This window comes from Haliaeetus albicilla, chromosome 4 (assembly GCF_947461875.1).
Source record: "Haliaeetus albicilla chromosome 4, bHalAlb1.1, whole genome shotgun sequence".
Classification (NCBI taxonomy): Eukaryota; Metazoa; Chordata; class Aves; order Accipitriformes; family Accipitridae; genus Haliaeetus; species Haliaeetus albicilla.
The window spans coordinates 46,735,644-46,759,639 of NC_091486.1; the positions used below are offsets into that span (position 1 = coordinate 46,735,644).

General features: G+C 52.9%; 1 protein-coding gene and 1 long non-coding RNA gene across 17 annotated transcripts; one reads left to right on the forward strand and one right to left on the reverse strand.

Moving 5' to 3' along the window:
* The first annotated feature begins 1,053 nt into the window (after positions 1-1,053).
* ARHGEF10L (Rho guanine nucleotide exchange factor 10 like) lies at positions 1,054-23,712 on the forward strand. 16 transcript variants are annotated; one of them, XM_069782348.1, is made up of 31 exons: positions 4,477-4,668; positions 4,802-5,131; positions 6,598-6,682; positions 6,966-7,151; positions 7,276-7,303; positions 8,124-8,209; positions 8,334-8,417; positions 8,693-8,868; positions 9,342-9,458; positions 10,623-10,731; positions 11,080-11,172; positions 12,073-12,179; positions 12,405-12,482; positions 12,573-12,752; positions 12,974-13,090; positions 13,199-13,291; positions 13,543-13,716; positions 14,365-14,510; positions 14,876-14,890; positions 15,079-15,263; positions 15,360-15,475; positions 15,663-15,790; positions 15,876-15,976; positions 16,920-17,041; positions 17,316-17,402; positions 17,520-17,749; positions 17,860-18,014; positions 19,534-19,679; positions 21,112-21,286; positions 22,433-22,555; positions 22,653-23,712. In XM_069782348.1, exons 3-31 carry the CDS (start codon positions 6,646-6,648, stop codon positions 23,135-23,137), a joined length of 3,879 nt encoding a protein of 1,292 aa, XP_069638449.1. In that variant the 5' UTR covers positions 4,477-4,668; positions 4,802-5,131; positions 6,598-6,645; the 3' UTR covers positions 23,138-23,712. The 16 variants fall into 16 exon arrangements, with proteins under 16 accessions (XP_069638451.1, XP_069638448.1, XP_069638449.1 ...); XM_069782349.1 differs by having other exon boundaries at positions 4,488-4,509; XM_069782350.1 differs by lacking the exons at positions 4,477-4,668; positions 4,802-5,131 and adding an exon at positions 1,054-1,075.
* On the reverse strand, positions 7,909-11,751 carry LOC138685183 (uncharacterized). The gene is made up of 3 exons (XR_011324462.1): positions 11,611-11,751; positions 9,273-9,362; positions 7,909-8,183 (listed from the first exon to the last, which is right to left on the reverse strand). It is a non-coding gene; the product is annotated as an uncharacterized lncRNA (long non-coding RNA).
* Positions 23,713-23,996: the final 284 nt, after the last annotated feature.

The following is a 23,996-nucleotide window of genomic DNA, read 5'->3' on the forward strand; positions in this document are numbered from 1 at the left end:
TTTTGGAGCTGGGGGCACCCTATGGGTGCCAGGGAGGTTATACACCGGGGTGCATTGGTGCACCCTTGCAAGGGGGTTTGCAAATAGCTGCTGGGTGCATTGGGTGCCGGTGGAGGGGTTGCGTGCGTGTAATTCAGGGTATGCACAAGCTCACCCCCTTTGCCAACCCAACCGTGCCGGCACATGGTGTCATCGCCGGCCGGCGCTGACTCACCGGGAGGGTTAGTCCCTATACATCCACGCGGATGTATGGCGGTTCTATATAGAGCCGGTTACGGGTCCAAAGTCCCCCGCCGTGGGTGCACCGGAATCTTTCTGCTGGGTGCCACGCGCACCCCACGGGTGCGTTTCTGCTTGGCTGGAGCAAAGGCGAACGCAGGCAGCCTGCAAAGGGCTGGGTGCTTTGGGTGCTCTTTGCTCCCTTCTCTCTTTGCGGGGGCCTTTGCAGAGCTGGTTTTGGGGTGCAAGAGCCCCTCGCTCCTTTGGGAGGGCTTTGAGTTCTTGCTGCGAAGTTTGTGGGGTGGGGAATGGAGGGTTGAGTCACAACTGAAATGCAATCTGAAAAACCAGAAAAATAATTTCCCCGACTGTCGCTGAGATGCTTTTGCTGCTACCCAGCACACCCCCCCCCCCGCCCCAAATGGGCTGTGGAGGGTCTTCCCCTTCCAAATATTGGGACAACGGGGATAAAGTCCTCTCCACCATGATGCTCGGGTCCTGTTCCCTCTTGCAGAGTGGTTTTCTTGGCAGGGCTCAGCACCTCCATGGGCAGCAATACCTGGCAGGGCAGCAAGGCCATTACCCAAAGGAAAAGGTGGGGTTTTTTTCAGCTGCCTGTGAGTCATCCGAAGGGCACTGGGATAGATATATATATATATTTTTTTTTTTTGGCCAGGCTTGTTTGGCTGGTTTTGAGCTGGAATAAACCTGGCAGCTGTTTAGTTTGTTTGCAAGGGGTGTTTTCCAGCAGGGCTGGGCGGCCGCAGCCGGGGTGTGCCGGCAGGTACGGAACACTCCGGCAGAGGCAGAAAACTTCCCAGCAAGAAAAACACAGGCCCAAACACCGATGGAATAGGTAAGACTGGTACATTTTGTAGCGAGGATATTGCATTTAAATAAATGCACGTGTGGGGTCCTTGCACCGCTTTAACTTGTCTTTTTTTTGTTGTTGTATAGTGTATTTTGGGGGGGGTTTAGGGCCTGAAAAGCTGGCATGGGGGAAATACCCTTGAATGGGGATGTGGAGCTGCGTTTTGGGACTGCTGGTCTCGCAACCAGTGGCTCGGATGTAAAATATCCTGGAGAAAATCCTCTTTGCTTGGAAATTTTGGAAGCTCCTGCTGCAAATCCAGTGCTGTGGGTTTTGTTTTTTTTTTTTTCACGGGCAACACTCTCGGCAGCGAGAGGGTTAACAGGTCGCCCCGGCATACAGGGGGTTAAAAGGCGAGCAGGGAGCCAAATCCTACTGGGGGGTTATTTATTAGGATTGGGATCACCAGGGGTGTAAATCAGAGCTGCTTGGGAAGAAGAAGAGGAGGGGGGGGAGATGCTGCCCAAAATCCCGGCATCCCTCGGTGCAGCCGCTGGACCGCGGCTCCCATCCGGCAGCGAGCCCTTGGCCGCTGGGATCTGGGGGTGTCGGGGTGGGGGGGTGGGCGCCTCTTGGGTGTCACCCACCCTGGGCACCCCATTGAGGGTGACGGTGGGATTTCATCCCCGTCAGGTTTGGGGTTTTGGTTTTTTTTTTCCCTGACGTTGCCTCCCTGGCGGGGGCCTGCTCGGCCGATGCGGATACAAAGCTGGAGGAGACGCGGCCTTCCCAGGTCAGCAAAAACCCTTTTTCCCTCCCCTCCTTGCCATAAATCCTTATATATATACATACATATAATGCATATCTATAGGTTATCACATCCTCTTGCAGGGGGAGGAGGTTGCCCTTTGCCTCCCTGCTGCTGCCAGCGATAGGGGTTTTTGTTACATATATATATTTTGTATATTTTTAATTTCTTTTAAATATCTAAGCAAAAAGAAGGAACAATGGGGAGGGAGGAGGTGGGCATTGGTGCATCAAGCTTATTCTGGCACCCATTCCTGGGCTTTTTCACCCCGTTTTCTTGCAAATTCTGTGACGGTTGCAAATCCCTCCCGGGTTTTCCCGGCTGGGATTTGCAGCACCTGCGGGAACCTGCAATTTCGAGGGAGGGGGAAGTGAGAACTTCCTCCAGGATCATTTTGACAGCAAATAATGGCAATTTTCCCCCTTTCAGTGATTTTTTTGGGGGGGGGGGGGGGGGGACGACACAAGACACATTGGTTGCATTGGGGTGCAAGGTTGCATTGCACGCTGCAAGGGTTGCAAAGGGGCTGAAGTCACCGCAATATTTTTTTCCCCTCTGTTTGCATCAGGTTTTTGGGTTTTTTTTTCAATTAAGTGTGTTTTAGTGAGATGCTGGCTTGCAAAGAGCAGCTTTTGCCCAAAATACCAGAAAAAAAAAAAGTGAAATAATGCATCTGCAGGGTGGAAAAAAAACAGTATTTATGGGGTGCTTGAATAGGTGTTTGCAAAGCAAGGAGAGAAAATAAGAATATTGTGGAGGGTGATCTTGAATCCATCAGTGTCACCACCTGATGCTGATTTTTAAGTCACTTTTCAGCCAAAATAAGGTGACCCCAGAGAACCGATGGGGGAAAAAAATCACTTGCAAAGGGTGGGTAAGGTTTTGATTTGGAGCTTTGCAATAAAGCAAACCCCCAAATTCTTGGGAGTTTCGAGCTGGGAATACTAATAGGGAAAAAACCCAATTTTTTTTGCTTTTATTGTTGTTATTTCTGATTCAAATTCTTCTCCCTTCAAATTCCTTTCCGGGATAGTTTTGCAGTGGGTGAACTTTCCAGTTGCTTTGCAAAGCATTGAAAGGTGGAGATTGGGATAAGCATCAAATTGGGAAAGGTTTTGGCAATAAGTAAGGCTTTTTCATTGTTTTTTGGGTCTCTCTGCTAGAAGTCTTTGCAAACAGGCTGTAATTCTTTAAGTGCTGTAATTCTGATTTTTTTGAACTGATTTTTTTACTGATTCCCCCCTCCCCCCCCCTTTTTTCCCCTGCATTTGCACTTCTCATGGCGTGAGCTGGACAAGGGAAGGATTTTTTCTGGTTCGTCGGCGATGTTGAAAAGGAAAATAAAAAGGAAAACGGCGGCAGTTTTCCAGGTCTTGGGGTTTTTAGCTGGAATATTTGTGGGATATTTGCCCAGAAGAGCCTTTCTGAGGTGAAAGAGGGAAACACTGTGTTCAGGAAAAGCTTTCCTATAAGATGATGCCTTTTGGCAAGAGTTGATTTAAAATATGATCACAAAATTGCCTTGAATCTTGAATTTTCATGGAATTTTTTTGGGAGGGAACCCCTCTTCTGGCTTTTTTCTGGGAAAATGCTTTTTTTAAAAATTTTTTTGGGAAAAAAGTCCATCTTTTGGCTTCTTTTAGGGGAAAACCCCTCTTTTGCTATCATTTCATTCCCACCGCTCACTGAGCCGCCCCTTATTGCCACCTCCACCAATTGCAACTGCTTCAAAACACCCAATTTGGGGAAATTTTGAAGACACAGGATAATTTTTCTTCACTGGAGCCCTCGTTCCCACATCGATGCCTTCAAACTTCAGCAATTAATTCCTTGGAAAACTGGGAAATTAACTACTCGGCCCTTAAAACATTGATAATGGGCTATACAGACCCAGTTAGGGCTGGAAAAAAACCCTTACCTTGCAACAAATATTTGCTGGTTTTTTTAAATTATTATTTTAAGGGACTGGGATCTGGGGAAGAAAACATCCCTGCTTTCCTCTGGGGACCACACTGCTCTCCCTGGTGTCCTACATGCTGGAAATAATCTGAATTAATTCTATTTTTTGGCCAAGGTGAGGGTGGAAAAATCATCCAGGTGGTGAAATAAGCCTTGAAGCCACAGCTGGGATGCAGGACTGTTGGCTGGAGGAATTAATAAGGAGTCGGAGGAAACTCTTGAGAGACAGAAGCTAATTCTTATTTGTACTCCTCCATCCCTTATAAATAGCACTGGGGTTATTTATAAGGAGGGATTAACATGGTGGGGATGCAGAGAGGAGCAGGAGGGAATGCCGGTGTAAATCCCAGCTGCATCCCTGCTGTGATATTATGGATTATTTTTTTTTTTTACATTTTCTTTTTACAAACCCCTGTATTTCAGAAAAAAGGGGGTCGGTAGGATGGGGTGGAGGATGCTTTAACCAGGGACGGGTCCCCTGGGGACTGGCAGCCATCCCCGCCAGCTGGGACCTGTCGCTCTGTCGCGGCGGCTAAAAATAAACAAAATAAAGCCAAATAGTTGCCAGCTTGCTAGGCAAAGGGTCGGGCTGGGTTTAGCAGATGGCCCTGCTTTTCTGCCTTTATTTAGCTCGAGCTCTATTTATTTTTCCTCCCCGCCCGGGTTGGGAGGGAGACGGGGCTGGACCGGGGCTCGTGATGCTGGCGGCAGGGTGAGGACGCAGCAGCTCCTGTGGGCTTTAAATCCATATTTCCAAGGATGATAGCGTATCGCTACGTCCTTCTTGGATTGTTTTGCATCCCCAAATCCTTCTTGGATTATTCGACATCCCGTTTTTGCTGTCCCGGTCTGGTTTGGGGGCATCTCCCTGGTAGGGCAGCTCATCCCCACCAGCTTTCCCTCCCCCCCATCCTGTGGGATGCTCCTACCCCGATAGCAGTTTTGCTATGAAAAATTATGCAAAATAATCCTTCTTTTTTTTTTTTCCTTTTTAATTTAACAAGACCCAATTAAAGGTCGTAGCAGGTTGTTTTGGAGAGCTGGTAATTCTCCTCGGCGGCAGACGTGCTTACAGCCGGAAAAATAACCAGCCCTGGGACAAATCGGGCTGATGGGAGCTTATGTCAACTGTCAAAATGGGAAGTGACCTTCTACTGCCCCGCTAGCGGGATAAAATCGGGACCGAGCCACAGGGCCTGGCTGTGCATCGTCTTCCCGCTCCCCTCTCCGAATGCAGAAGCCATCAGATTACTGGAAGAGCGAAGCAAACCAGCGAGCAAACTGGTTTCTGGATAAAACCATCGGCATCGCTTTGCTGGGTTTATTTTACCCAGGTGTTATTATTTTCTACCTTGCATAGCTTTTTTTTTTTTTGAAGACATCACTGCAAGAATATGGCTTTCCCCCCCCCGCCCCCCTTGTGGTCCTCAGCTCCGTCACGTCTCCCGGTGGGGCCGGTTTATTGTGGATTTATGGCTTGGTTGGCATCGCATCCGTAGGGATAAAACCTGGAGCTTGCGAAAAGGGGGAGAGAAGGGAATCGCCTGCTCCCACGCTAATGTGAAGCAGATTAGGTGACATATGAGAGCAGCCTTGGCTGCCAACCGCTTTCTGTTTCGAGGGCCAGCAAAAGAGTTCAAGGAGGTAAAATAAGCGTCCCCAAGTCCTCCTCCCAAATAAATCTCTATAAATGTGTTTATGGAGGCAACGGGCTTATTGCAAAAGCGGCTGGAAGAGGATATTTGCGGCGGTAACGCAGGTCAAGGAGGGGAAGAAGAGGTTTATTTTTTTTTTTTTTTTATGGCTGGGAAAGGGTCAGATGGGTTTTAGCTCAATGCTTTGGGGGGGTTTTGCAGCAGGATGGGGTTGGGGTTGCTGATACTTTGCAGCCTGCTGGGGTTGTACCATCAGCCTGTGCACGTGCTGCAATTGCGAGGGGTTTATAGCTCATTTTCCAGGGGTAAATGCAAATTTGGGAGGTGATCCCAGACCTCAGCTCCCTCCTGCTGTGCTCTAGACCTACCTACCTACATATATATATATATATATATATATGTGGCCCTGGAGCTGTATGGCTTGCTACAAACCCACGTGGGGCAATTGCACCCCCACTGCGCTGCAGCTCGAAAGGGTTTTGGTACAGGGGGAATAAGTAGATCCCCTTTTTTGGGATCATCCTGGGTCTGTGTGTCCCCTGTATCCCCGTCCGAGGGGAAATGAGGGTCCAGGCGAGGGAGAAATGGTTGCGGGGGGGGGGGAAGGGTCATGGCTCTTTGGAGCAGGGTGGTGGCATCCGTCGTGCATCGGCTGCTGCTTCCAGCAGGACCAAATTAGTAGAGTTTGGCCCCGTTTTGCTCTTTGCAGCCTCTCGGATGTCGTTTCTCTCCCTTGCATCGTCCCTTGGGCATGGGGGGTCCCCGCTCCCTCCTTCCTCTTCCTCTTGGCGACCTTTCAAGGCGTCGTGCCGGGCGTCTCTGGTTACCGGAGCGGATGAGCCATCGATCGCAAGGAGGATGCTTGGCGCTTCCCGCCCTCCGAGACCTTCAAGCTTGATACTCGGAGCTGGATTTGCCGTGCATGGGATAAATTTGCTGTGCATGGGGTGGATTTACCATGCACGAGCTGGATTTGATGTGCAAACTGGGACCTGGGAGCAGCTTTTCTGCTTCCTCACAAGGTTTTGCAGCAGCCGGAGCTGGATGCATCCCACCTGGTCTCTCCCCACGTCGCCTCCTCTCCTGGGGATGGATTTGGGGGGCCTGATCTCCCCTCTCAACCCATTTCTCCTCCTCTCCCACAGGAAAGCCTTGGGGAAGGGCCCAGGCGGAGCATCTGGACCCCCCGCACCATGGCTTCGTCTGAGCTGCCCCCCCACCCTGCAGTAGGTACTGTCAGCCCACTGGAGCTGGGTTTTTTTTTGGGGGGAGGACGACGGGGACACCCAGCTTTGGGCAGAAAGTGGGGGGCCCGTCACCCAGGGGCATCCTACATATCCCCATCGGAGCCTTCTGGGGTTGTGAAAAAGCGAAGGGCTGTTGGTTCTTGCAGTTTTTGAGGGGTGATGCTCTCTACTGTCCCCTCTGTCCCCTGGTCCCTGCATCCCTCCATCCCTGCTGAGGTACAGCAGCACCATGAGAGGACACCGAGTGACGGGGTTTCTGCTCGCAGGTGACCATCTCGCCCTGGAGACCCCCAGCCCCCTGCCCCACGGGGAGGAGGACCTCGGCGAAGCCTTTGACTTTGACGACAGCGAGGAAGAGGAGGAGGAGGAAGAGGACTCAGCGGCCGAGCCGAGCGGCGAAGCTGTCCTCCGGGCACCCCCTCGCAGACGGCGTGCTGCCAGCTCTGGCGTTGGTGAGGAGCACGGGGGGTTCCCAGTGTCTCCGATGTCCCCACCGTGTCCCCTTTGGGTGCCGAGGGTGGCACCGCTGCAAGCCTGGGTGCCAACGCCATTTCTCTTTGCTTTTCCTCTCTGCAGACGGGCTGGTGCCGGAGACCCAGGAAGGGTACGTGGGGTTTTGGGGGGATTTTGGGGGGTGAGGGGTGAGTGCCTTTTTAGGAGAAAGCACAACTTTGGGGTTTGTCCTCCCTGTTTGACATGTCACAGCCTGGTGCCGTGCCTCAGTTTCCCCAACTTCTCCCCATTGCTTGCGAAAGGAGCTGCAAGCAGGAGAGCCCCAGGGTTTTGGGGTGCACCCTGCAGCCCTGGGGATCTGTGGGGGCTTTGGGTACCATTGGGGGTCTATGGTTAACTGGGCGGTGGGGGCTTCCTCCAGCCCTCAACTGAGGAGTTGAGGGAGAAAACCCCCTGGGATGGGTGTTCAAAGGGGGCTGGTGTTCACCCCAGCTGCAGATTTAGGGGGAAAAGATGCAAATTTGGCTGCAAGGAGAGCTTGTCTCCCCCACCGGAGCATGCACAGGGTGCAGCGAGAGAGGCAGGACCCCAACCAGGGATGGGGACCCTCTCTCCATGCTCCCTGATGCTGATGCATCCTCCCGCCCTGCAGCACCATGAGGACCGAGGCTAAAAAAGCCATTTTGGTTTTTTTTGCATCAACCCCATGCGGGTTGCCTGGACCCACTTAAAAAACAAAAACCATCATGACCCTAAAACCTGGGACCCCCCAAATCCCTGAAGAAGCAGACATGCATGAGGGACACACACACACGAATACAAGCTTTATTCTGTGCTTGTGAACCCTTGTAATAGGAACAAGGGTGATGAGGGGGATGAGGGACTTGGGTGGACCCAATCCCAGGGGATTTGCACCCAATCTCAGGGAGTGGGTTGCACTCTGGGGTGCTCCCTGACCCCCTTCCCTGCAGGCTGCCAGTGGGGGTGAGCAATGGGGAGGCTGGTGGAGACCCCCACATCGGTGCCCAGACCTGGAAGAGGAAAAGCAGTTGCCAAGGTGGGTTAAAAAGCCGGGCAAAAATAAAACAAACACTGCTGAGGCTTGGGAAGGATTTTTCCATCCTGACTTGATCCTCGGGTGCTGACTTGAGTCCCTGTTGGGGGGTTTTGTCCCCCCAAAGGTGAGCGTTTTGAGTTCCCGGTGGTGGAGGATGATGTGATCTACGATGATGTCCCCTGTGAAACGCTTGATGCCGAGCAGGACGGTAGGGACAGACCTTCCCCCTCTGCTTCCCCAGGGACCACAAGCCCATTTTCCAGCCAGGCAAACCGAGGCACCCTCCAAGAGGGAGAAGCGCATCCCAGAAGAGGGTGCAGAGGGGGATAACCCTAGGAAAACCACTGGGAATCGGGAGGGATGAAGGCAGAGGTGTTCCCAGAGGGGTTGTTAGACCCTGTGGATTTGGGGCATCTCCTGGGGGTCCCTGGGGAGGGGAAATTACATTCCTGGAAGGAAAAGGAGCTGGTTTTTGCTTTCCAGGCCTGGGGACAGAGCGGAGCCTGATCTACGAGGAGGTGCAGCGCGGCGAGGGGCCACGGGCGGGCGAAGATTTGGGCTGGAGCTCCAGCGAGTTCGAGAGCTACAGTGAGGATTCAGGCGAGGAAACGAAGCCAGAGGCCGAGCCGGCCAAGCAGCGGGCATCCTTCCAGCCCAAGGTAACTCTTGAATTTATTTTTTTAATTATTATTTTCCTTTTTTTTTTTTTCCCCTCTGGGTTTGCTTGTATAATGGCACCAGAGCATTGAGCCCAGCTGCTTCTGCAGATGGTGAAGCAGAGGATGCTGTGGTTCCCGGGGTCACCCAGTGCAAAGCCAGCCCGAAACTTCAGGGGTTTCATTTCTTTCTTTTTTCTTCCTTCCCCCTTTTTTTTTTAATTTTTCCCCTTTCCTTTTGCATTTCGGCATTGCTGGAGCGTGGCTGCTGCCTTTCCCTGTGCTTGCTCCCCTCCCTGCTCGAGCAATGCCAGATTTTTGGGAAGATGCTGCCTGTACCGTGCTGCTTTGGGATGATTTCTCCTCCTCTTTTGTGGTTGGTTTTTTTTTTTTTTTTGGCTGCTTACCTGGATCTCTTCTCTGCCTTCTCTCGCCTCCTCTGCCTTCTCCTCCCGCCTGGTTTGCTTTGGGCTCAGCTTTCTCCAGACCTGAATAGACTAAAGGAGAGATACGCCAGGACTAAGAGGGACATCCTGGCTTTAAGAGTTGGGGGGAGAGACATGCAGGAGCTGAAGCAGAAGTACGATTGGAAGGTACTGTCACTCCTCCGTCCCTTGTCCCCCAAATTTCCCCAGGTTGGGGCGGGGGGGTGGAACCCTCCCGGAATTTATCCAGGCTGAATTCATCCCATTTTATCCCCCAAAAGAGGAAAAAAAATTGAGTTAAGTACTGCAAAGCTGCCTCTCATGTCCATCTGTCTTGCAGCTCCCCACCCTCCAGCTGCCCAAACCATTTGCTTTTTGGGTGTTTGTTTTTTTTTAAGGGGCGTTTGGACGAAGCGAGGTTGCCCGTGGGATAGATGGATTGAGAAGGTTTTTCCCCTGATACAGGGTGGAAATCAGGTGGGGAAGGAGATTCTTGGGAGGTGTAGAAACTTAGTGCAAAGCCTTTCCCAGTCCCAAACCATCCAGGTTGGCAGTTTATGGCCAGTTTGGGCTGGGAAGGCAACGCCGATGTCAGCTTGGGCTAAAACTGCTGTGATTTGAGGTGTCCCCCCACTCCTTTGCTCTCTCGCACACAAAACCCCGGCCGCGAGGAGGGGATGGATGTGCTCGTGCCTCCCTTCCCTCCCTCCTCTTTGCTTTTGCTGCATGCTCCCGCTTTGCCCGCGCCTGCTTGCCGGCAGCCGTGTCCCTGCCGAGGGAGGAGAGATGCTGGAGCATCCTTCTTCCTCAGCCACGGGCCTCCTCTTCCTCCCCGTCGGGCTTTGCGGGAAAATGGGGGATGATGCTCGGACGGGATGTCCCCAAGGGGATGGTACCGCTGCATCCGGATGCAAAATGGGGGATGATGCTCAGAGGGGATGTCCCCAAGGAGGTGACACTGCCATATCTGGACCCAAAACGGGGGATGATGCTTGGAGGGGATGTCCCCAAGGAGGTGGCAGTGCTGTATCTGGACCCAAACTGAGGAATCGTGCTCAGAGGGGTGGCACCGCTGCATCCAGATGCGAAATGGGGGACAATGCTTGGAGGGGACCTCCCCAAGGAGGTGGCACTGCTCTATCTGGACCCAAAATGGGGGATGATGCTCAGAGGGGATGTCCCTAAGGAGGTGGCACCACTGCATCCAGACCCAAAATGAGGGATGATGCTCACAGGGGATGTCCCCAAGGGGATGGCACTTCTATATCTGGACCCAAAATGGGGTTCCGGTGCTGCCTTGAACTTCCCGGTCCCTCTCGTCCCCCTGCCCAGATGACCCAACTGATGAAAGCGGCCAAAAGTGGCACCAAGGACGGTTTGGAGAAGACCAAGATCGCGGTGATGAGAAAGGTGACCTTCCTGCACCGGAAAGAAGCACCAGGTAAGCAGGCAACCCCCAGTCCTTGCTTTTGGGAGCCAAAAAAAAGCCTTTTTGAGAGTATTTAAAAAAAAAAAATCATTATGAATCCTTATGGCTTTCAGCTTTTCTTTTTGCTGATTTATTTTCTGCATCTTAAGCTCTTGTTTGAATTTTTTTCACTCTTTGCATCCCCATGCAAGCTCAGTTGGTTTGGCTCAGTCCTTGCTCCAAGCACCCATGTCCTTTTGGGAGCAGGACAATGACCCCACCACACCAGCACCCATGGCTGCCCCCCTTGGACACAGAGCAGGATTTGCCCTGAAATACCAATTTGGGGGGCATTTTCCTAACCCTTCCACTGTCACGTAGGGGATGGGGAGCGGAGGAGGAGGACAGCGGAGGCGGAAAAGCAGCCGCCTGCCCGCTGGAGCTCAAGGGTCTCCCTGGAGCATCACGGGGGAGGTAGGATCCTGGTGGACAGCCTCGCCGCTCGGCCAGGGCTGCCCGGAGGATCCGGCGTGTGTGTCCCAGCCTCGCTGCATGTCCTCAGTGCGGCTTAGCCTTGCCGGGGTGGGGGCTTAAGTGCTTTTGGGGAACCCTGGGGTGCTGGAGGGCATCCCGTCCTAAGGGTGCTGCAGAGCATCCCGTCCTTAGGGCATGGAGATGGGGAGAAGGAGCTCACAAAGCTGGCAGCCAAGGGTGGTGAGCTTCCCGGCCAAAATTAGGGAAGGAAAAAGGTCACCCAGCCGCCAGCGCCCTCCCCTCCAGCCCAGCCGGTCCTCCCCGTTACCGGCTATTTATAGGCGATAGGGATGGGGCCGGGGTGGCCGTAGCGGGGCGTTGCGGCCATGTGGAAGAAGCGGCCGTCCCCGCATCGCGATGCCGCCTTGGCTCGCTCGCCTTCCTCCTCCTCAGCTGCTTCAGCCTCGGGTAAGGGATCCCCGTCTCCGGCCAGCGGGCGTTCGCCTCTCACCGTCCCCATTTTCTTTGGCACGCTGCTTTTGGCTTCTTTTGTCCCCGTTTTCCCTGCTCGCACCCACCCTTGGAGCAGGGACGGGGGGCTTTTCCCCCAACCAGGGTGGCTTTTTGGGGACAGGGACACTTTTTGTCCCCTCCCTGCGGGGAGCTGGCTCGGTCCCTGCTCGCAGCCTGACTCATGCTGGTGTCCGGTGACAGTGGCCGGGGCTCGGGGAGGGACACGCGATGCTGGGAGGACGCTGGGGTCCATCTCTGCTCACAGCTCCAAACCCAAACACATCCGCAGCCAAGTAGCTGATGGGAGTCCGGGCTCTTCTTTAGACCCCCAAAAGTCTAAAATTGGGGTTTTTTTGGCATTTGGTTGTGGGTTTTTTTTCCTTGCAGGAGACTCGGAGGAGGAGGACACGGGTTTCCTGGAGGTCACCGTCTCCGACATGAAGCATCCGCCACCAGAGCTGGGCCCCATGCCCGAGGGGCTGAGCCCACAGCAGGTTGGTGTGGGGCGGGTTGGGGATTCGGGGGGGGCGTGGGGGTGGTTGGTGGGGGGCACGGCTTCCCCTTGGTCCCGTGATTGAGCAACCGAGGAAAAGGCGAGTCAGCAGAAAGCGATGCTGTCGCGTCAGCACTTCTGCAGCACGCTGTTGCCTGCCCCCCCCCCACATCCCGTTATTTGGGGTTTTGGGGGGACCACGGCTGAGCCCCAGCATCGTTTGCAGGTGGTACGGCGGCACATCCTAGGCTCCATCGTGCAGAGTGAGCGGAGCTACGTGGACTCCCTGAAACGCATCCTGCAGGTGGGAGACCCCCCTTTTTTGGGAGGGGGGGCTCGGGGCAGTGGGGAACGCAAGGATGCTGGGATTCTGATGCACTGGCATCTCCCGCAGGATTACAGGAACCCGCTGATGGAGATGGAGCCAAAGGTGCTGAGCGCTAGGAAGTGCCAGGTGGTGTTTTTTCGTCTGAAGGAGATCCTGCAGTGCCACTCCATGTTCCAGATCGCCCTCGCCTCCCGCGTGGCCGAGTGGGACTCGGCGGAGAAGATCGGGGACCTTTTTGTGGCCTCGGTAGGAGGAAAAGTCAGGGGACTGCTGCCAAACCTCCCTCTGGACCCCTCTCAATGGTAGCGGGGAGGGGTTGGAGGATTTAAGTGATGCAGCCCCAACCTGGGGTACAACCAGCGTCCTCAGCATCACCCCAAAAATACACCAGCACCCCCATGCTTTGCCGACCCCCCTTTTTGGGGGAGCCCCACAGCATTGCAGCTCTCCTTCTGCCCTCTCCCCAGTTCTCTAAGTCCATGGTACTGGACGTCTACAGCGACTACGTCAACAACTTCACCACTGCCATGTCCCTTATCAAGAAGGCTTGTCTCACCAAACCCGCCTTCCTTGACTTCCTCAAGGTCAGTAGGACCCAAACGTGGGTGCAGGGTGCTGCTGGTCACCATTATGGGTGAAAACGCCTCTTTTTTTTTTGCCCCCACCCCTTTTTTTTTTTTTCCTCCCCGCAGAAGAGGCAGATGGCCAGCGCTGACCGGGTCACGCTCTACGGGCTGATGGTGAAACCCATCCAGAGGTTCCCCCAGTTCATCCTGCTCCTGCAGGTAAGGGCAAGGGATGCCTGCACCCACCTTGCTTTGCACCCTATTTTTTGCAGCCTGGGTGCTTTGGGAAAGGGTTTTGCAAGGGACACATTTTTGGGTTGGCAGCTTGGTTGCAGTTTTGGGGACCATCCCAAGGATCATCTTCCAAGCTTTGATTTTGGATGGGCCAAAAGCGCTTCCAGTCGTAGCATCCCCCAATGGGGCTGATTTTTCCGGGGTGGCTTTTATCCCCCATCCTTTCCCTGCTCCAGGACATGCTGAAAAACACCCCAAAGGGCCATGCGGACCGCCTGTCCCTCCAGCTGGCCCTCACCGAGCTGGAGACGTTGGCAGAGAAACTCAACGAGCAGAAGCGCTTGGCCGACCAAGTCGCCGAAATCCAGCAGCTCAGCAAGAGCATCAGCGACCGCAGCAGCCTCAACAAGGTGGGTCCTTCAACCTCACCTCCTCACCCTCATGATGGGTGGGTTTTGGAGCTGGTGGTTGAGCTTTGCAGCTTCCACCTTCCTCTCAGCGTTGGGGGTTTCGGGAAGCCACGATCCCTGTTTTCTCTGAAAGGACGTAGAGCAAAAGCAAAATTTTGAGGCTGGCACAGGGAAATTCCCCTCCAGTGAAAAGCAAGGACAAGCTGCTTTGTCTCATCTGCCTGATTTTGCAACCGTTGGTGGGGAAAAAAAAAACCCTCAAACCCTAAATGAAGCTCTTGCAACACATCCTGGGCTGGGGATGGCCGTGGTGGCAAAAACTGCAGCGAAGCACATGCCAGCTCAGCCCTGGGATCAGGATTTAGGGCCAGGGGATGAAGAGAGACCCAAAAGGGGCTGCAAAAAGGCCCATGTTCGTTTTTCAAGGCTCTGCTTTCTTGGTGGTTGGACATGTAGGGTGCAAAGGGTTTTTGCATCGTGCAGCCTTGGAGCATGTTGCACAGCCATCTCTGCAGAACTTGGGGCCGTGCATGCTCCCGGTTGGAGGAAAATCCTTGCAATAAGGGAAAAGCAACCTAAATTTGGGGGCAGGACGCTTGCAAGAGCCCCCAGGCTGAGCCCCCCCCACCTGCTCCATCCCCTTTGCAGCTGCTGAGCTCAGGGCAGCGGCAGCTCCTGCTCTGTGAGACATTGACGGAGACAGTGTACGGCGACCGGGGGCAGCTCATCAAGTCGAAGGAGCGGAAGGTTTTCCTGCTCAACGACATGCTGGTGTGCGCCAACATCAACTTCAAGTATGTGCTGATGGCCCCAGTCCCCAAAATCACTTTGTAAAGCACCAACATAGCAACCTTCCCCCTTCCCCACCTCAATTTTTGGGCTTAGTGGGTTTTGCTAGATCTACCCCAATGACTTTTAAAACCACCTCACGTTCTTTCAGAGGGGGAACCCACCTGGTCTGGGGTTGCTTTGCCCCCCACTTTTGGCATACCTCCATGCAAAGCCTCCATCCCCTGGTGCTGTGGGGTCCTGGAGCTGGTGTAGGGTCCGGGAGCCCACTGGGACCTCAGGGCTTGGTAGAGGTTGATGCTGCAAAGAGGAAAACCTTCCTTGAATTCCCCATCATACCTCTTTATTAATCATTTTTCCCCTCTTCCAGGCCAGTGAACCCAGGGTAGGTGCCGAGCGTGGTCTGCTGTGGTTGTGTGCCCCACATTTGGGGGTGCAGGCATGCACCAGTGCATGGTGTGGGGTTGCAAATGGGGCTTGGCTTGCAAAATACATTTTGCAAGGGCTTGCAGGGTGAGCCACGGTGCCTGCTGGTTTGTTTGTTTATTTGTTGTTTGCATCCTTCCTCGGCAGAGGCCAGCTGGAAATTAGCAGCCTGGTGCCCCTCGGTCCCAAATATGTGGTGAAGTGGAGCACGGCCCTCCCGCAGGTGCAGGTGGTGGAGGTGGGGCAGGAGAGCGGTGCCTATGACAAAGACAATGTTGTCATCCACAACGCTGGTGCCAAGAAGCACGCGCCGGCTGGGCAGGCTTCGCACAGTGAGCACCCATCCCTTGATCCGGTGTTGGGCTGGTTTCGGTGGGGTGGGGTGGAGCATCCTCCATGGATCTCATTTCTCCATTTCTCCACCCAAGATAAAGTCTACCTGGGGCCACCACGGCTCTTCCAGGAGCTGCAGGACCTGCAGAAGGACCTGGCGGTGGTGGAGCAGATCACCCTTCTCATCAGCACGTTGCATGGCACCTACCAGGTATCTATGTGCCAAAACATGGTCAAACTCATGATTTGGGTAGAACCAAGCTTCGGCGCTTTGCAAGAACCATGCAGTTCCTCAGGGAATGCTGGACACCTTGTCCTCCAGACCCCCACAGATGAAATTCGGGGATGATTCAGGCTTGTTTTGGAGGCACTTCCATGATTTATGACTTTTCCTCCAGAACCTGAACATGACAGTGGCCCAGGACTGGTGCTTGGCCCTGCAGAGGATGATGAAGGTGAAGGAAGAGGAGATCCACTCTGCCAACAAGTGCCGCCTCCGTCTCCTGCTGCCTGGGAAGCCAGACAAGTGAGTCTGCGGATCATGGGTGGACTCTTCCCACCCTGGGGAGGAGGAGACTGAAGATGGACCTGGTGATGCTTTCTCTACACAGGTCTGGCCGCCCCATCAGCGTCATGGTGGTCTTCATCACTCCAAACCCCCTGAGCAAGATCTCCTGGGTGAACCGCCTGCACTTGGCCAAGATAGGACTGCGTGAGTAGCCCCACGGCATGTTGCTTGCCATCACCCTTGCTTCAAAAAGCCAAATTTGGGAGCAGAAGCGGGGTTTGCTTCACCCCGAGCATCCCAACGTGAAATGGGGCAGGGGGAAAAAATTTGGAGCAAGGTGATGGAGAACATTTTGGGGGTTTGCACACTGCAAATGATGGGAATTGGTAATTCTGGCTCCAAATGCTTTGCATCTTGCTGCTCTTGGGTGGCATCTCCAGGATGGCGTCGTGTGGTGATGGGTTTCTGTTGGCTCTCATGCTGATGGTGTTGGGGCTGACCCTTTTTCTGCAAAATGGGATGAATAAGTAAGGGAGGAGCTGTTCCTCCTGCCGCTTCCCTATCTCTATCCCTATTCAACTCCACCAGCCACTACAGCAAAAAAAATAGTTGTTGTTTAATGGAAGAAAAAAAAAAATCATTTGAAATCCTGTTTGAGTGTTCAGATCCCCCTGGGCTGGAATGATTTTTGATTCTCTTGTTTTTAACAGTTTATGTGTTTGGGTTTTTTGTGTGTGGGTTTGTTGGGTTTTTTTGGTTGGTTTTTTTTTTTTTCATCTGGGATGCCTAGGGGATAATCCTGTATCCATGAGTTCATGAGTTACAAATGAAAACACATTAAAGCCTAATGTGAAGAAACACAATAGGGTGTATTTTTTCCCCCTTTTTATATATATATATATATATAATCTCTCTTTTTGAGGCTTCTTTTGCCACTGCTTGAGGCAGTTGCTTGGCTGCAGACTGTGGTGGGGTGCAATAGTTTGGAGGAAAGGGGTGAGATGTACCCCAGGTCCACAGATGATGGTGGTTTGGGGTTGGAGATGAGAGCCCTGCACCTCAAATTACTAATTTTGGGGTCCCATTGGGGAGGGGGAGGATGCTGGGGGGTGTCTTGGCCATCCTTGATCTCCTCTACTTACCGCAGGGGAGGAGAACCAGCCGGGCTGGCTCTGTCCCGACGAAGACAAGAAGAGCAAAGCTCCTTTCTGGTGCCCCATCCTCTCCTGCCACATGCCTGCCTTCTCCTCCAAAGCCCTTGATCTGCAGGTAAGGGCAATGGCCAACCTCTTCTCCAACGCCCCCAATACCTCCTTCTCCTTTACATCCATCATTTTGGGGAATAAAGGCAGAAATCCCACGGTGGATGGGCTGGCAAGGTGGTTGCAAAGGCAGAAATCAGTGCGATCCACCCTGGAAAATTGAAAATACAAGCTGGGCTGGGGCTGGATCCTGATTTTTGGGGCATACACCGATACCCTGCGTGCATTGGGGTAATTTGGGGGTGTTATGGACCCCTCCCATACCCCTGTTTCTCCCCCAGCTCGGCGCCGCGGTGCACAACCCCGTGCAGTCCTCGCTGCTGGGCTTCTCCGCCGTCAGCACCTCGCTGCCGCAGGGCTACCTCTGGGTGAGCAAAACGGCCCCAAAAACGGGGCAAAACCTGCCGGGTTTGGGTCGCTCTGGCTGCAAACCGCCTCTCCAGTGCTCGCGGCTGGTGCTAACACCCATTTTCTGGTCCCCGCAGGTTGGGGGGGGCCAGGAAGGCGCAGGGGGGCAGGTGGAGATCTTCTCCCTCAACCGCGCTGTGCCGCGGACGGTCAAGTCCTTCCCGGTGGCTTCGCCGGTGCTGTGCATGGAGTATATCCCCGAGGCGGGTGAGGGGGAACCGGCGGGCACCCAGGAACCCCGAGCGACCACCGAACAGCCCCCAGCATCCCCGCATCCCACCGTGTGCTTGGGGTTACGGGATGGCAGGTGAGCCCGCATCTTCCGCAGCCATCCTTTGGGTGCAATCACCGGCACCAAACCATGAGGACCAGTATGATCTCTTGCATCTCCCCATCTCTTCCCTGTTCCCTCCCCAGCATCGCGGTCTACGGCAGCGTGGACACGGGGACGCAGTGCTTGTTGACCTGCAAAAGCCCAGGCATGCAACCTGTCCTCTGCTTGAGGCACAGCCCCGAGTACCTGTTTGCAGGGTTGCAGGATGGGACCGTGGCCGCCTACCCGAGGAGGAACGGTGAGGGTACCCCCGTGCATTCTTTCGGATGGGGTTTTTGGTAGGACACCCTAAAAAACAGGGAGCAAGAGGTTCTTCACACCAGCGAGATGTGCTGGCTGCTAAAATGGTGGTAAATCTCCATTTTTCTCCCCCCCCCCATTTCATTCTTCCCCTTGCAGCCCAGGGAGAGATGGGGAAAACATGCTATTTTGCTTTGCCAGAATGAATGCAAGAAGGGCTCGATTTGGGGAAAATGTATGGAAAACAGTCCTGGTGAGGGGTTGGGACCGCAGCAAAGGTTTTGCTCAGAGGATGGTTATGGTCGGGGGCTGCAGGAAGGGTCCGACACCGGGATGCACAAGGACTCAGAGCTTTTGGCTTCAAAAAAAAAAATCCCCTTTTTGGTGCTTTAAACCAAGCTGACCCCCTCCAAACCCCATCTCTGCAAAAACCGTCTCCTTTATTAGCTTGATTTTGGTTTTTTTCCCCTGGCTCCAGCTCAGGCCAAGGCTGCAGCTTGCTGAGAGCCTTCCGCCTCGGGCACTCCTCGCCTGGGCTGTTAAATACCTTTGCTTCATCGCTAGAGGGTAGGAAAGAGCCTCAGAAAATGTGTTCCATTGGCCTATTTTTGGACAAAACCCCTCATTTGCTCTGAGATAACCTGCAGCGAGTAGCACCCAAGTCAACCCGGAGCCAGTAAAGGCACTTACATTGCATTTTGGGGTGCTGTGCATCCCCTTTCCCACCTTATAGCAACCGTGCAAGCCAATTAATAAAGTGGCTTTAATTTAATCTTGATTGCATAAATGCATGTTGAAGGCAGCAAGCCGCTGGCATGGCTGCGGGGTGGGGTTTTTAATCTTATCCCCATCTTTTTGGAAGGAAAAAGCTTTCCCAAAATAGCTCATTTTTATGTGAAAATTAGGATTTACTGAGAGGCGGCTCCGTTGCAAACTCCTGCTGATGGGAGTAGAGGTCTGAGAGCCCAAAGGGCTCTTTTATCCCTCGGATCCTATGGTTTTATTTTAAAAAAAATTGTGTTGGAAATAAGAAAAGGAGAGCAATTACCCATCGAAGCTGCTCAACCACCACTGGTGGTGAATTCATCCAAATCCAGATTGGATGCTGTTCACAGAGACACTCCAGATTGGCCCTGGATGAATCGGCTCAGGAGTGTTGCTTCAAGAGCAAATAAATTAAAAAAAAAAAAGGGGGGTGGGGAGGGGGAATTTTTGGCTTTTGCAGCGAGGAACGTGCCCCAGTGTTGCAGGTGGCCAGTTGTTTGCTGCTAAAAAACCTGTTTGCACGGGGGCAAAGGGGCTTTGGGGGGTTGAAGCTGGGGGTGTGAGCTCCCCCCATCCTTTTGTTTGTGGCATTAAGATGCTCAGAGGCATCCAAGGTGACACTGGGGACACGAGGGGTTCACAGCCGACCCCAGCAGCTGTTTAGGGTGGTTTCAGCTGCATCAAAAGATGCTTTTTTCTTTTTGCTGAGCATCTTCTCTCTGCCTGCCCCCATCCTGGCATCTCTGCTCTAGGAGGGCTGTGGGACCCGACAGAGCAGCCCACCCGTCTGGCCGTGGGTACCGGTCCCGTGCGAGCCCTCCTGACACTGGATGAGACCCTCTGGGCCAGCTGTGCCAACCAAGTCACTGTCCTCGATGCCACCGGCCTCTGCGCCCAGGTAGGGACCGTCACCGGGACCCCCCCGTGCTGCATCCACGGGACGGGGACGGGGGACATAGCGGTGGCTTTTGGAGGGGGGAGTCACAGTGGTTTGAGCCCCAAAGGATGCATGTGCACGGGCACATCCCTGCCTGTGCAATGCCCAAACCAACCTTTTATTGCTGCTTTTTGCTGCTTTTCATCCCTTTTGGGTCCCTTCCCTCTGACATTGGGTCACAGGACGAGGACGCTGAGACATCTCCTGCAGCTGCATAAAACAGGGAATGCTGAATAGTTGCTTTTTTCTTTAAAAAACCCACCCCTTTCTTCAACCTTTAATTTTCACATTTAGTGCCCAAACTTAGTTTGCATGTATTAGCTGTCGTAAATCCAGCCTAACGGCGGTGCCGCAGATGAATAATGCATCGGGGACTGGATTCGTTTTCAGTCTCTGATTTTATTTATGACAGGAGCTGGGTGGGAATTTTTGCAGAAGAAAAGTGATGGGGGAGGAAAAAAAATAGGAGTGGGGGGGGTGCTGGGGGATGGTATAAATAGTATTTGATGGAAGGTCTTGAGTCTGCCTGGATGTGATCGGCAACTTGGGAATAAACCATCAGGGAATAAATCCCATGTGGGGTGGGGAACAAGGGAGCGATCACCTAAAAGTCTCTATCCACCCCCATTTTGTGTGAGCTTTTGCGGGGGATGCTCTATGCTGGTCCTCTCCAGGAAGGGGATCAATACCAAGTCCTCTTTTTGTTTTTTTTTTGTTTGGTTTTTTTTTTTTAATATAAATCAAATTTTGAAGTAAAAATATAAGGTTTCAAAGCCATAGGAGAAATGAAGGCAAAGTCACTGCGTGCAGGTTTTTCTCCCAGTGATTTAATCCTTCCATATTAATATGAGGTTTTACTTCGGGAAATCTGCAGCAGGGGCAATTTTTGATGCAGAAAGGTGTTTTTCCTGCAGTTTGCATCCTGTGACTGATAGTGAAATGCTCCGGCAGGCAGCTTGGGAAGCAGACGGAGCAGTCCATAATCCCCAAATAGCTCTTGCAGCAGAGCTGAGCCTTTGATCACTGATTTTGGGGGTTGGAGGGAAGCAGGAAGGTCTCGTCCCATCTTGGGATGGATTTTGCAGATATATCTAGTCTGGGAAATGACTCTTTTAAAGAAGAAAAAAACAAAACCTGGAGAATTGGGAAGACTGTTATCACTCAAAAAAAAAAAAAAAAAAAAAAAAGCCCCAAGAGGGGTTTGGAGATGGGCTGGTTTCAGTGTCCTCTGCCAAAGCCAGAGCTGGCGAGGAGGGATGGGACCTCAAGATCACTCTGATCCCCTCCCCATGTAGTTTTGCAGCCCTAAAACAGCTCCCGGAGAGAGCCCAAGCTAGCAGCAATTTTAGGGAGCAACCCTTTGATTTCCTTTTTGCAATTCCCCTTTTGGCAGCAAACCTTCGAGGCCCACCCGGACGCGGAGGCCAGTGTCACGCACATGATCAAGGCGGGCAGTGGGGTCTGGATGGCCTTTTCCTCGGGCTCCTCCATCCGCCTTTTCCACACGGAGACACTGGAGCACCTGCAGGAGATCAACATTGCCACTAGGACCACCTTCGTCCTCCCAGGTGAGCTCCCTTTTCCCCCTGGCTCTTAATTGCAATTAATGGGCAAGGTGGGGCATCACCCCATAGACGTGTTGCTTTGCTTTATGGCTGTGCTGGTTTGCAGAGAAACTGGGTGAGGAATTTATCTGGTTAATGGTGTAAAGGTTTGAGCTTGGGTCTCTCCTCACTGACTGCAGAGCCGGAGCTGGTGGCATCTTTGCACCCATGCATGATGCACGCATCCCATCTTTGCACCCCTGTGTGCATTCATGCACCCCATCTTTGCACCTGTGCTCCCAATCATGCGCCTCACCTGTGCACCCCACCCTTGCACATGTGTGTGCATCCACTCACCCCATCCCTGCATCCCATCTTTGCATGTGTGTGTGCATCCTTGCACTCCGTCCCTTGCACCCGTGCATCCTTGCATGCATCCATGCACCCCGTCTTTGCACTGTGTGCATCCTTGCACCCATGTGCATCCCCATGCATGCATCCCTGCATGCACCCCACTGCCATTGCCCTGTGAACCCCTTTTTTCCCCAGCTTACCGTCCAGCACCATCTCCCAGCCATGTCCACCCATCCATCTCTTAGCTACTCTGGGCTTGCAAGGTTGTCTCCCCCCTTGTTCCAGCTACAGAGCGACATAATTGTGTAATTAGTTATAAGCACGATACTCGTGTAAGTAGCTTTTTCTTTTTTTTTTTTTTTTTTTTTAGGGCATGTTAAAATATTTATCACTTCCTTTTCTTCCTGGGCGAGTGAGCGTTGGGTATTAATGCGTTTTTGAACTCGCGCTCTCTCATCCTTTTTAACTCGACAGGTCATTAATAAAGTCCTCCCGGAGAAACCAGAGTTGCATCTCCGCAGATATATTGCTTCGCTGAGTCCGACGTCGTGCAGCGCTAAGTCCCGGCGATAAAATATTCATTTGCCATTAGAAGTCTCACTCTTTTTTTTTTTTTCCCTCCTCTTTTTATTTATTTATATTTGTAGCATTCTCCCTGGGCTGGAGACCTTTGTGCAAAGGGGCTGCTTGGTTTTGGGGCTCTGGAGTGTGTTCCCCATAAAAAAAATCCACTGGTGATGGGTTATCTGGGAAGATGCTGCTGCAAATTCATCCCTCACTCTTTTTTTTTTTTTTTTTTTCCCCCCTCTCTCGCAGGTCAAAAACACGTCCGTGTCACCAGCCTCCTTATCTGCCAGGGTTCGCTCTGGGTGGGCACCGACCAGGGCATCATCGTGCTGCTGCCCGTGCCCCGCTTGGAGGGCATCCCCAAAATCACTGGTGAGCACCTGAAAAACCCCTCCCTACGTGGATGCAATCTTATTTTGGGGCTTGTTTTTAGTAAAACCCCTCTTTTTTTTTTTTTTTTTTTTGGCAGGAAAAGGCATCGTGTCCCTCAACGGGCACGGTGGCCCCGTGGAGTTTTTGGCAGTGGCGTTGAGCACCCTGGCACCTGATGTACTGAAGGGTGACCAGGAGGAGGACGAGGAGGGTGAGGAAGAGAAAGCCCCTGAACTGGATGGCCCCCCACCTCGGGAAATGAGAAAAAAAGGGATTTTATTACAATATCGCCTCCGATCCACCTCCCACCTCCCCGGGCAGCTGCTGTCGGTGCGGGAAGCGCCGATCGGCGGCACGCCGGCACACACCGAGGAGGACGGCTCCATCTACGAGATGGCCGACGACCCTGACGTCTGGGTGCGGAGCCGACCCTGCGCCCGTGACACCCCACGCAAGGAGATCTCCTCGGTGGCCATCGTTTCGGGAGGTCGGGGTTACCGTAACTTCAATGCCGAATCACCACGCCGGGGCAGCGATGCCGACAGCACCCTGCTCATCTGGCAGGTCCCATTAATGCTATAGCACCCTGGGACCCACCCCTTCCAACCAACCCGGCACCTACCTCAAAAAGCCACCCAAAAGCTGCCGGGGGTGGTCCTGCCCTGGGTGCATCACCCTTTCTTTTTTTCTTTTTTTCTTTTTTTTTTTTTTAAGGAGGAAAAAAAATGAAAAATGGGCTTTTTCCCCCCCAAAAAACAGCTTTGTGCATGGGGAGAAGGGAGTTTTTAACGGCAGGAACGGCAACCTCCCTGCGGGCTTTGGAGGTGCCAGCTCTTCGGCCGAAGGTGTCTGTGTGTCTGCGTGTGAATATCTATATATATATATAAATATATATATATATAAATATGATGTATATTATTACCTGTATAAAGAAGGAATCTGTATATATTGGGGCACTTGGAAATGCAGAAATAGTGGTGGGAGCACTCAGCGGGTGCCGGCTGCGCCGAAACGGGGGGTTTTGCTGAAATAGCCATTTTTTGACTGTGAATTGAGGATATTTGGTACAAAAATCCCCTGTTTTTGGGAGCTGAGTACATGTGGTTTCTGAAGGAAAGGAAATTTTGGGAGCGTGGAAATAAATCCTATAGGAATCAGCGTGTTTCCTTGCAGTATTTTGTAACGGGGTTTGGCTTTGGGTGCCAATGTTTTCTTTCCCTTGCTTCAATGACAGCATCCCAAGGGGTTAATATACCCCCTTGGAGCTGCACATCCTCAAGCATCAATAGGAAGCCCCAAAATGCCCTTTCCCCCCCCTCCCCCGAAATGGTGTGAGATGGAGGGAAAATGGGCAGAAGGATGTAGCCCATCACCTCCATCTCTGGTACCCAGAGCTCTCTCCATCTTCAGCAGAGAAACCCGGGACCAAGGAGGTGGAAAC

Bases quoted from the DNA above. Each gene is read 5' to 3' on its own strand.
- ARHGEF10L (XM_069782338.1), top strand. From the start codon at position 5,496: ATGGAGGCAACGGGCTTATTGCAAAAGCGGCTGGAAGAGGATATTTGC. The intron at 9,459-10,622 runs GTACTGTCACTC...CCCCCTGCCCAG, and splicing joins AGCAGAAGTACGATTGGAAG to ATGACCCAACTGATGAAAGC. The intron at 13,091-13,198 runs GTCAGTAGGACC...TCCTCCCCGCAG, and splicing joins CCTTCCTTGACTTCCTCAAG to AAGAGGCAGATGGCCAGCGC.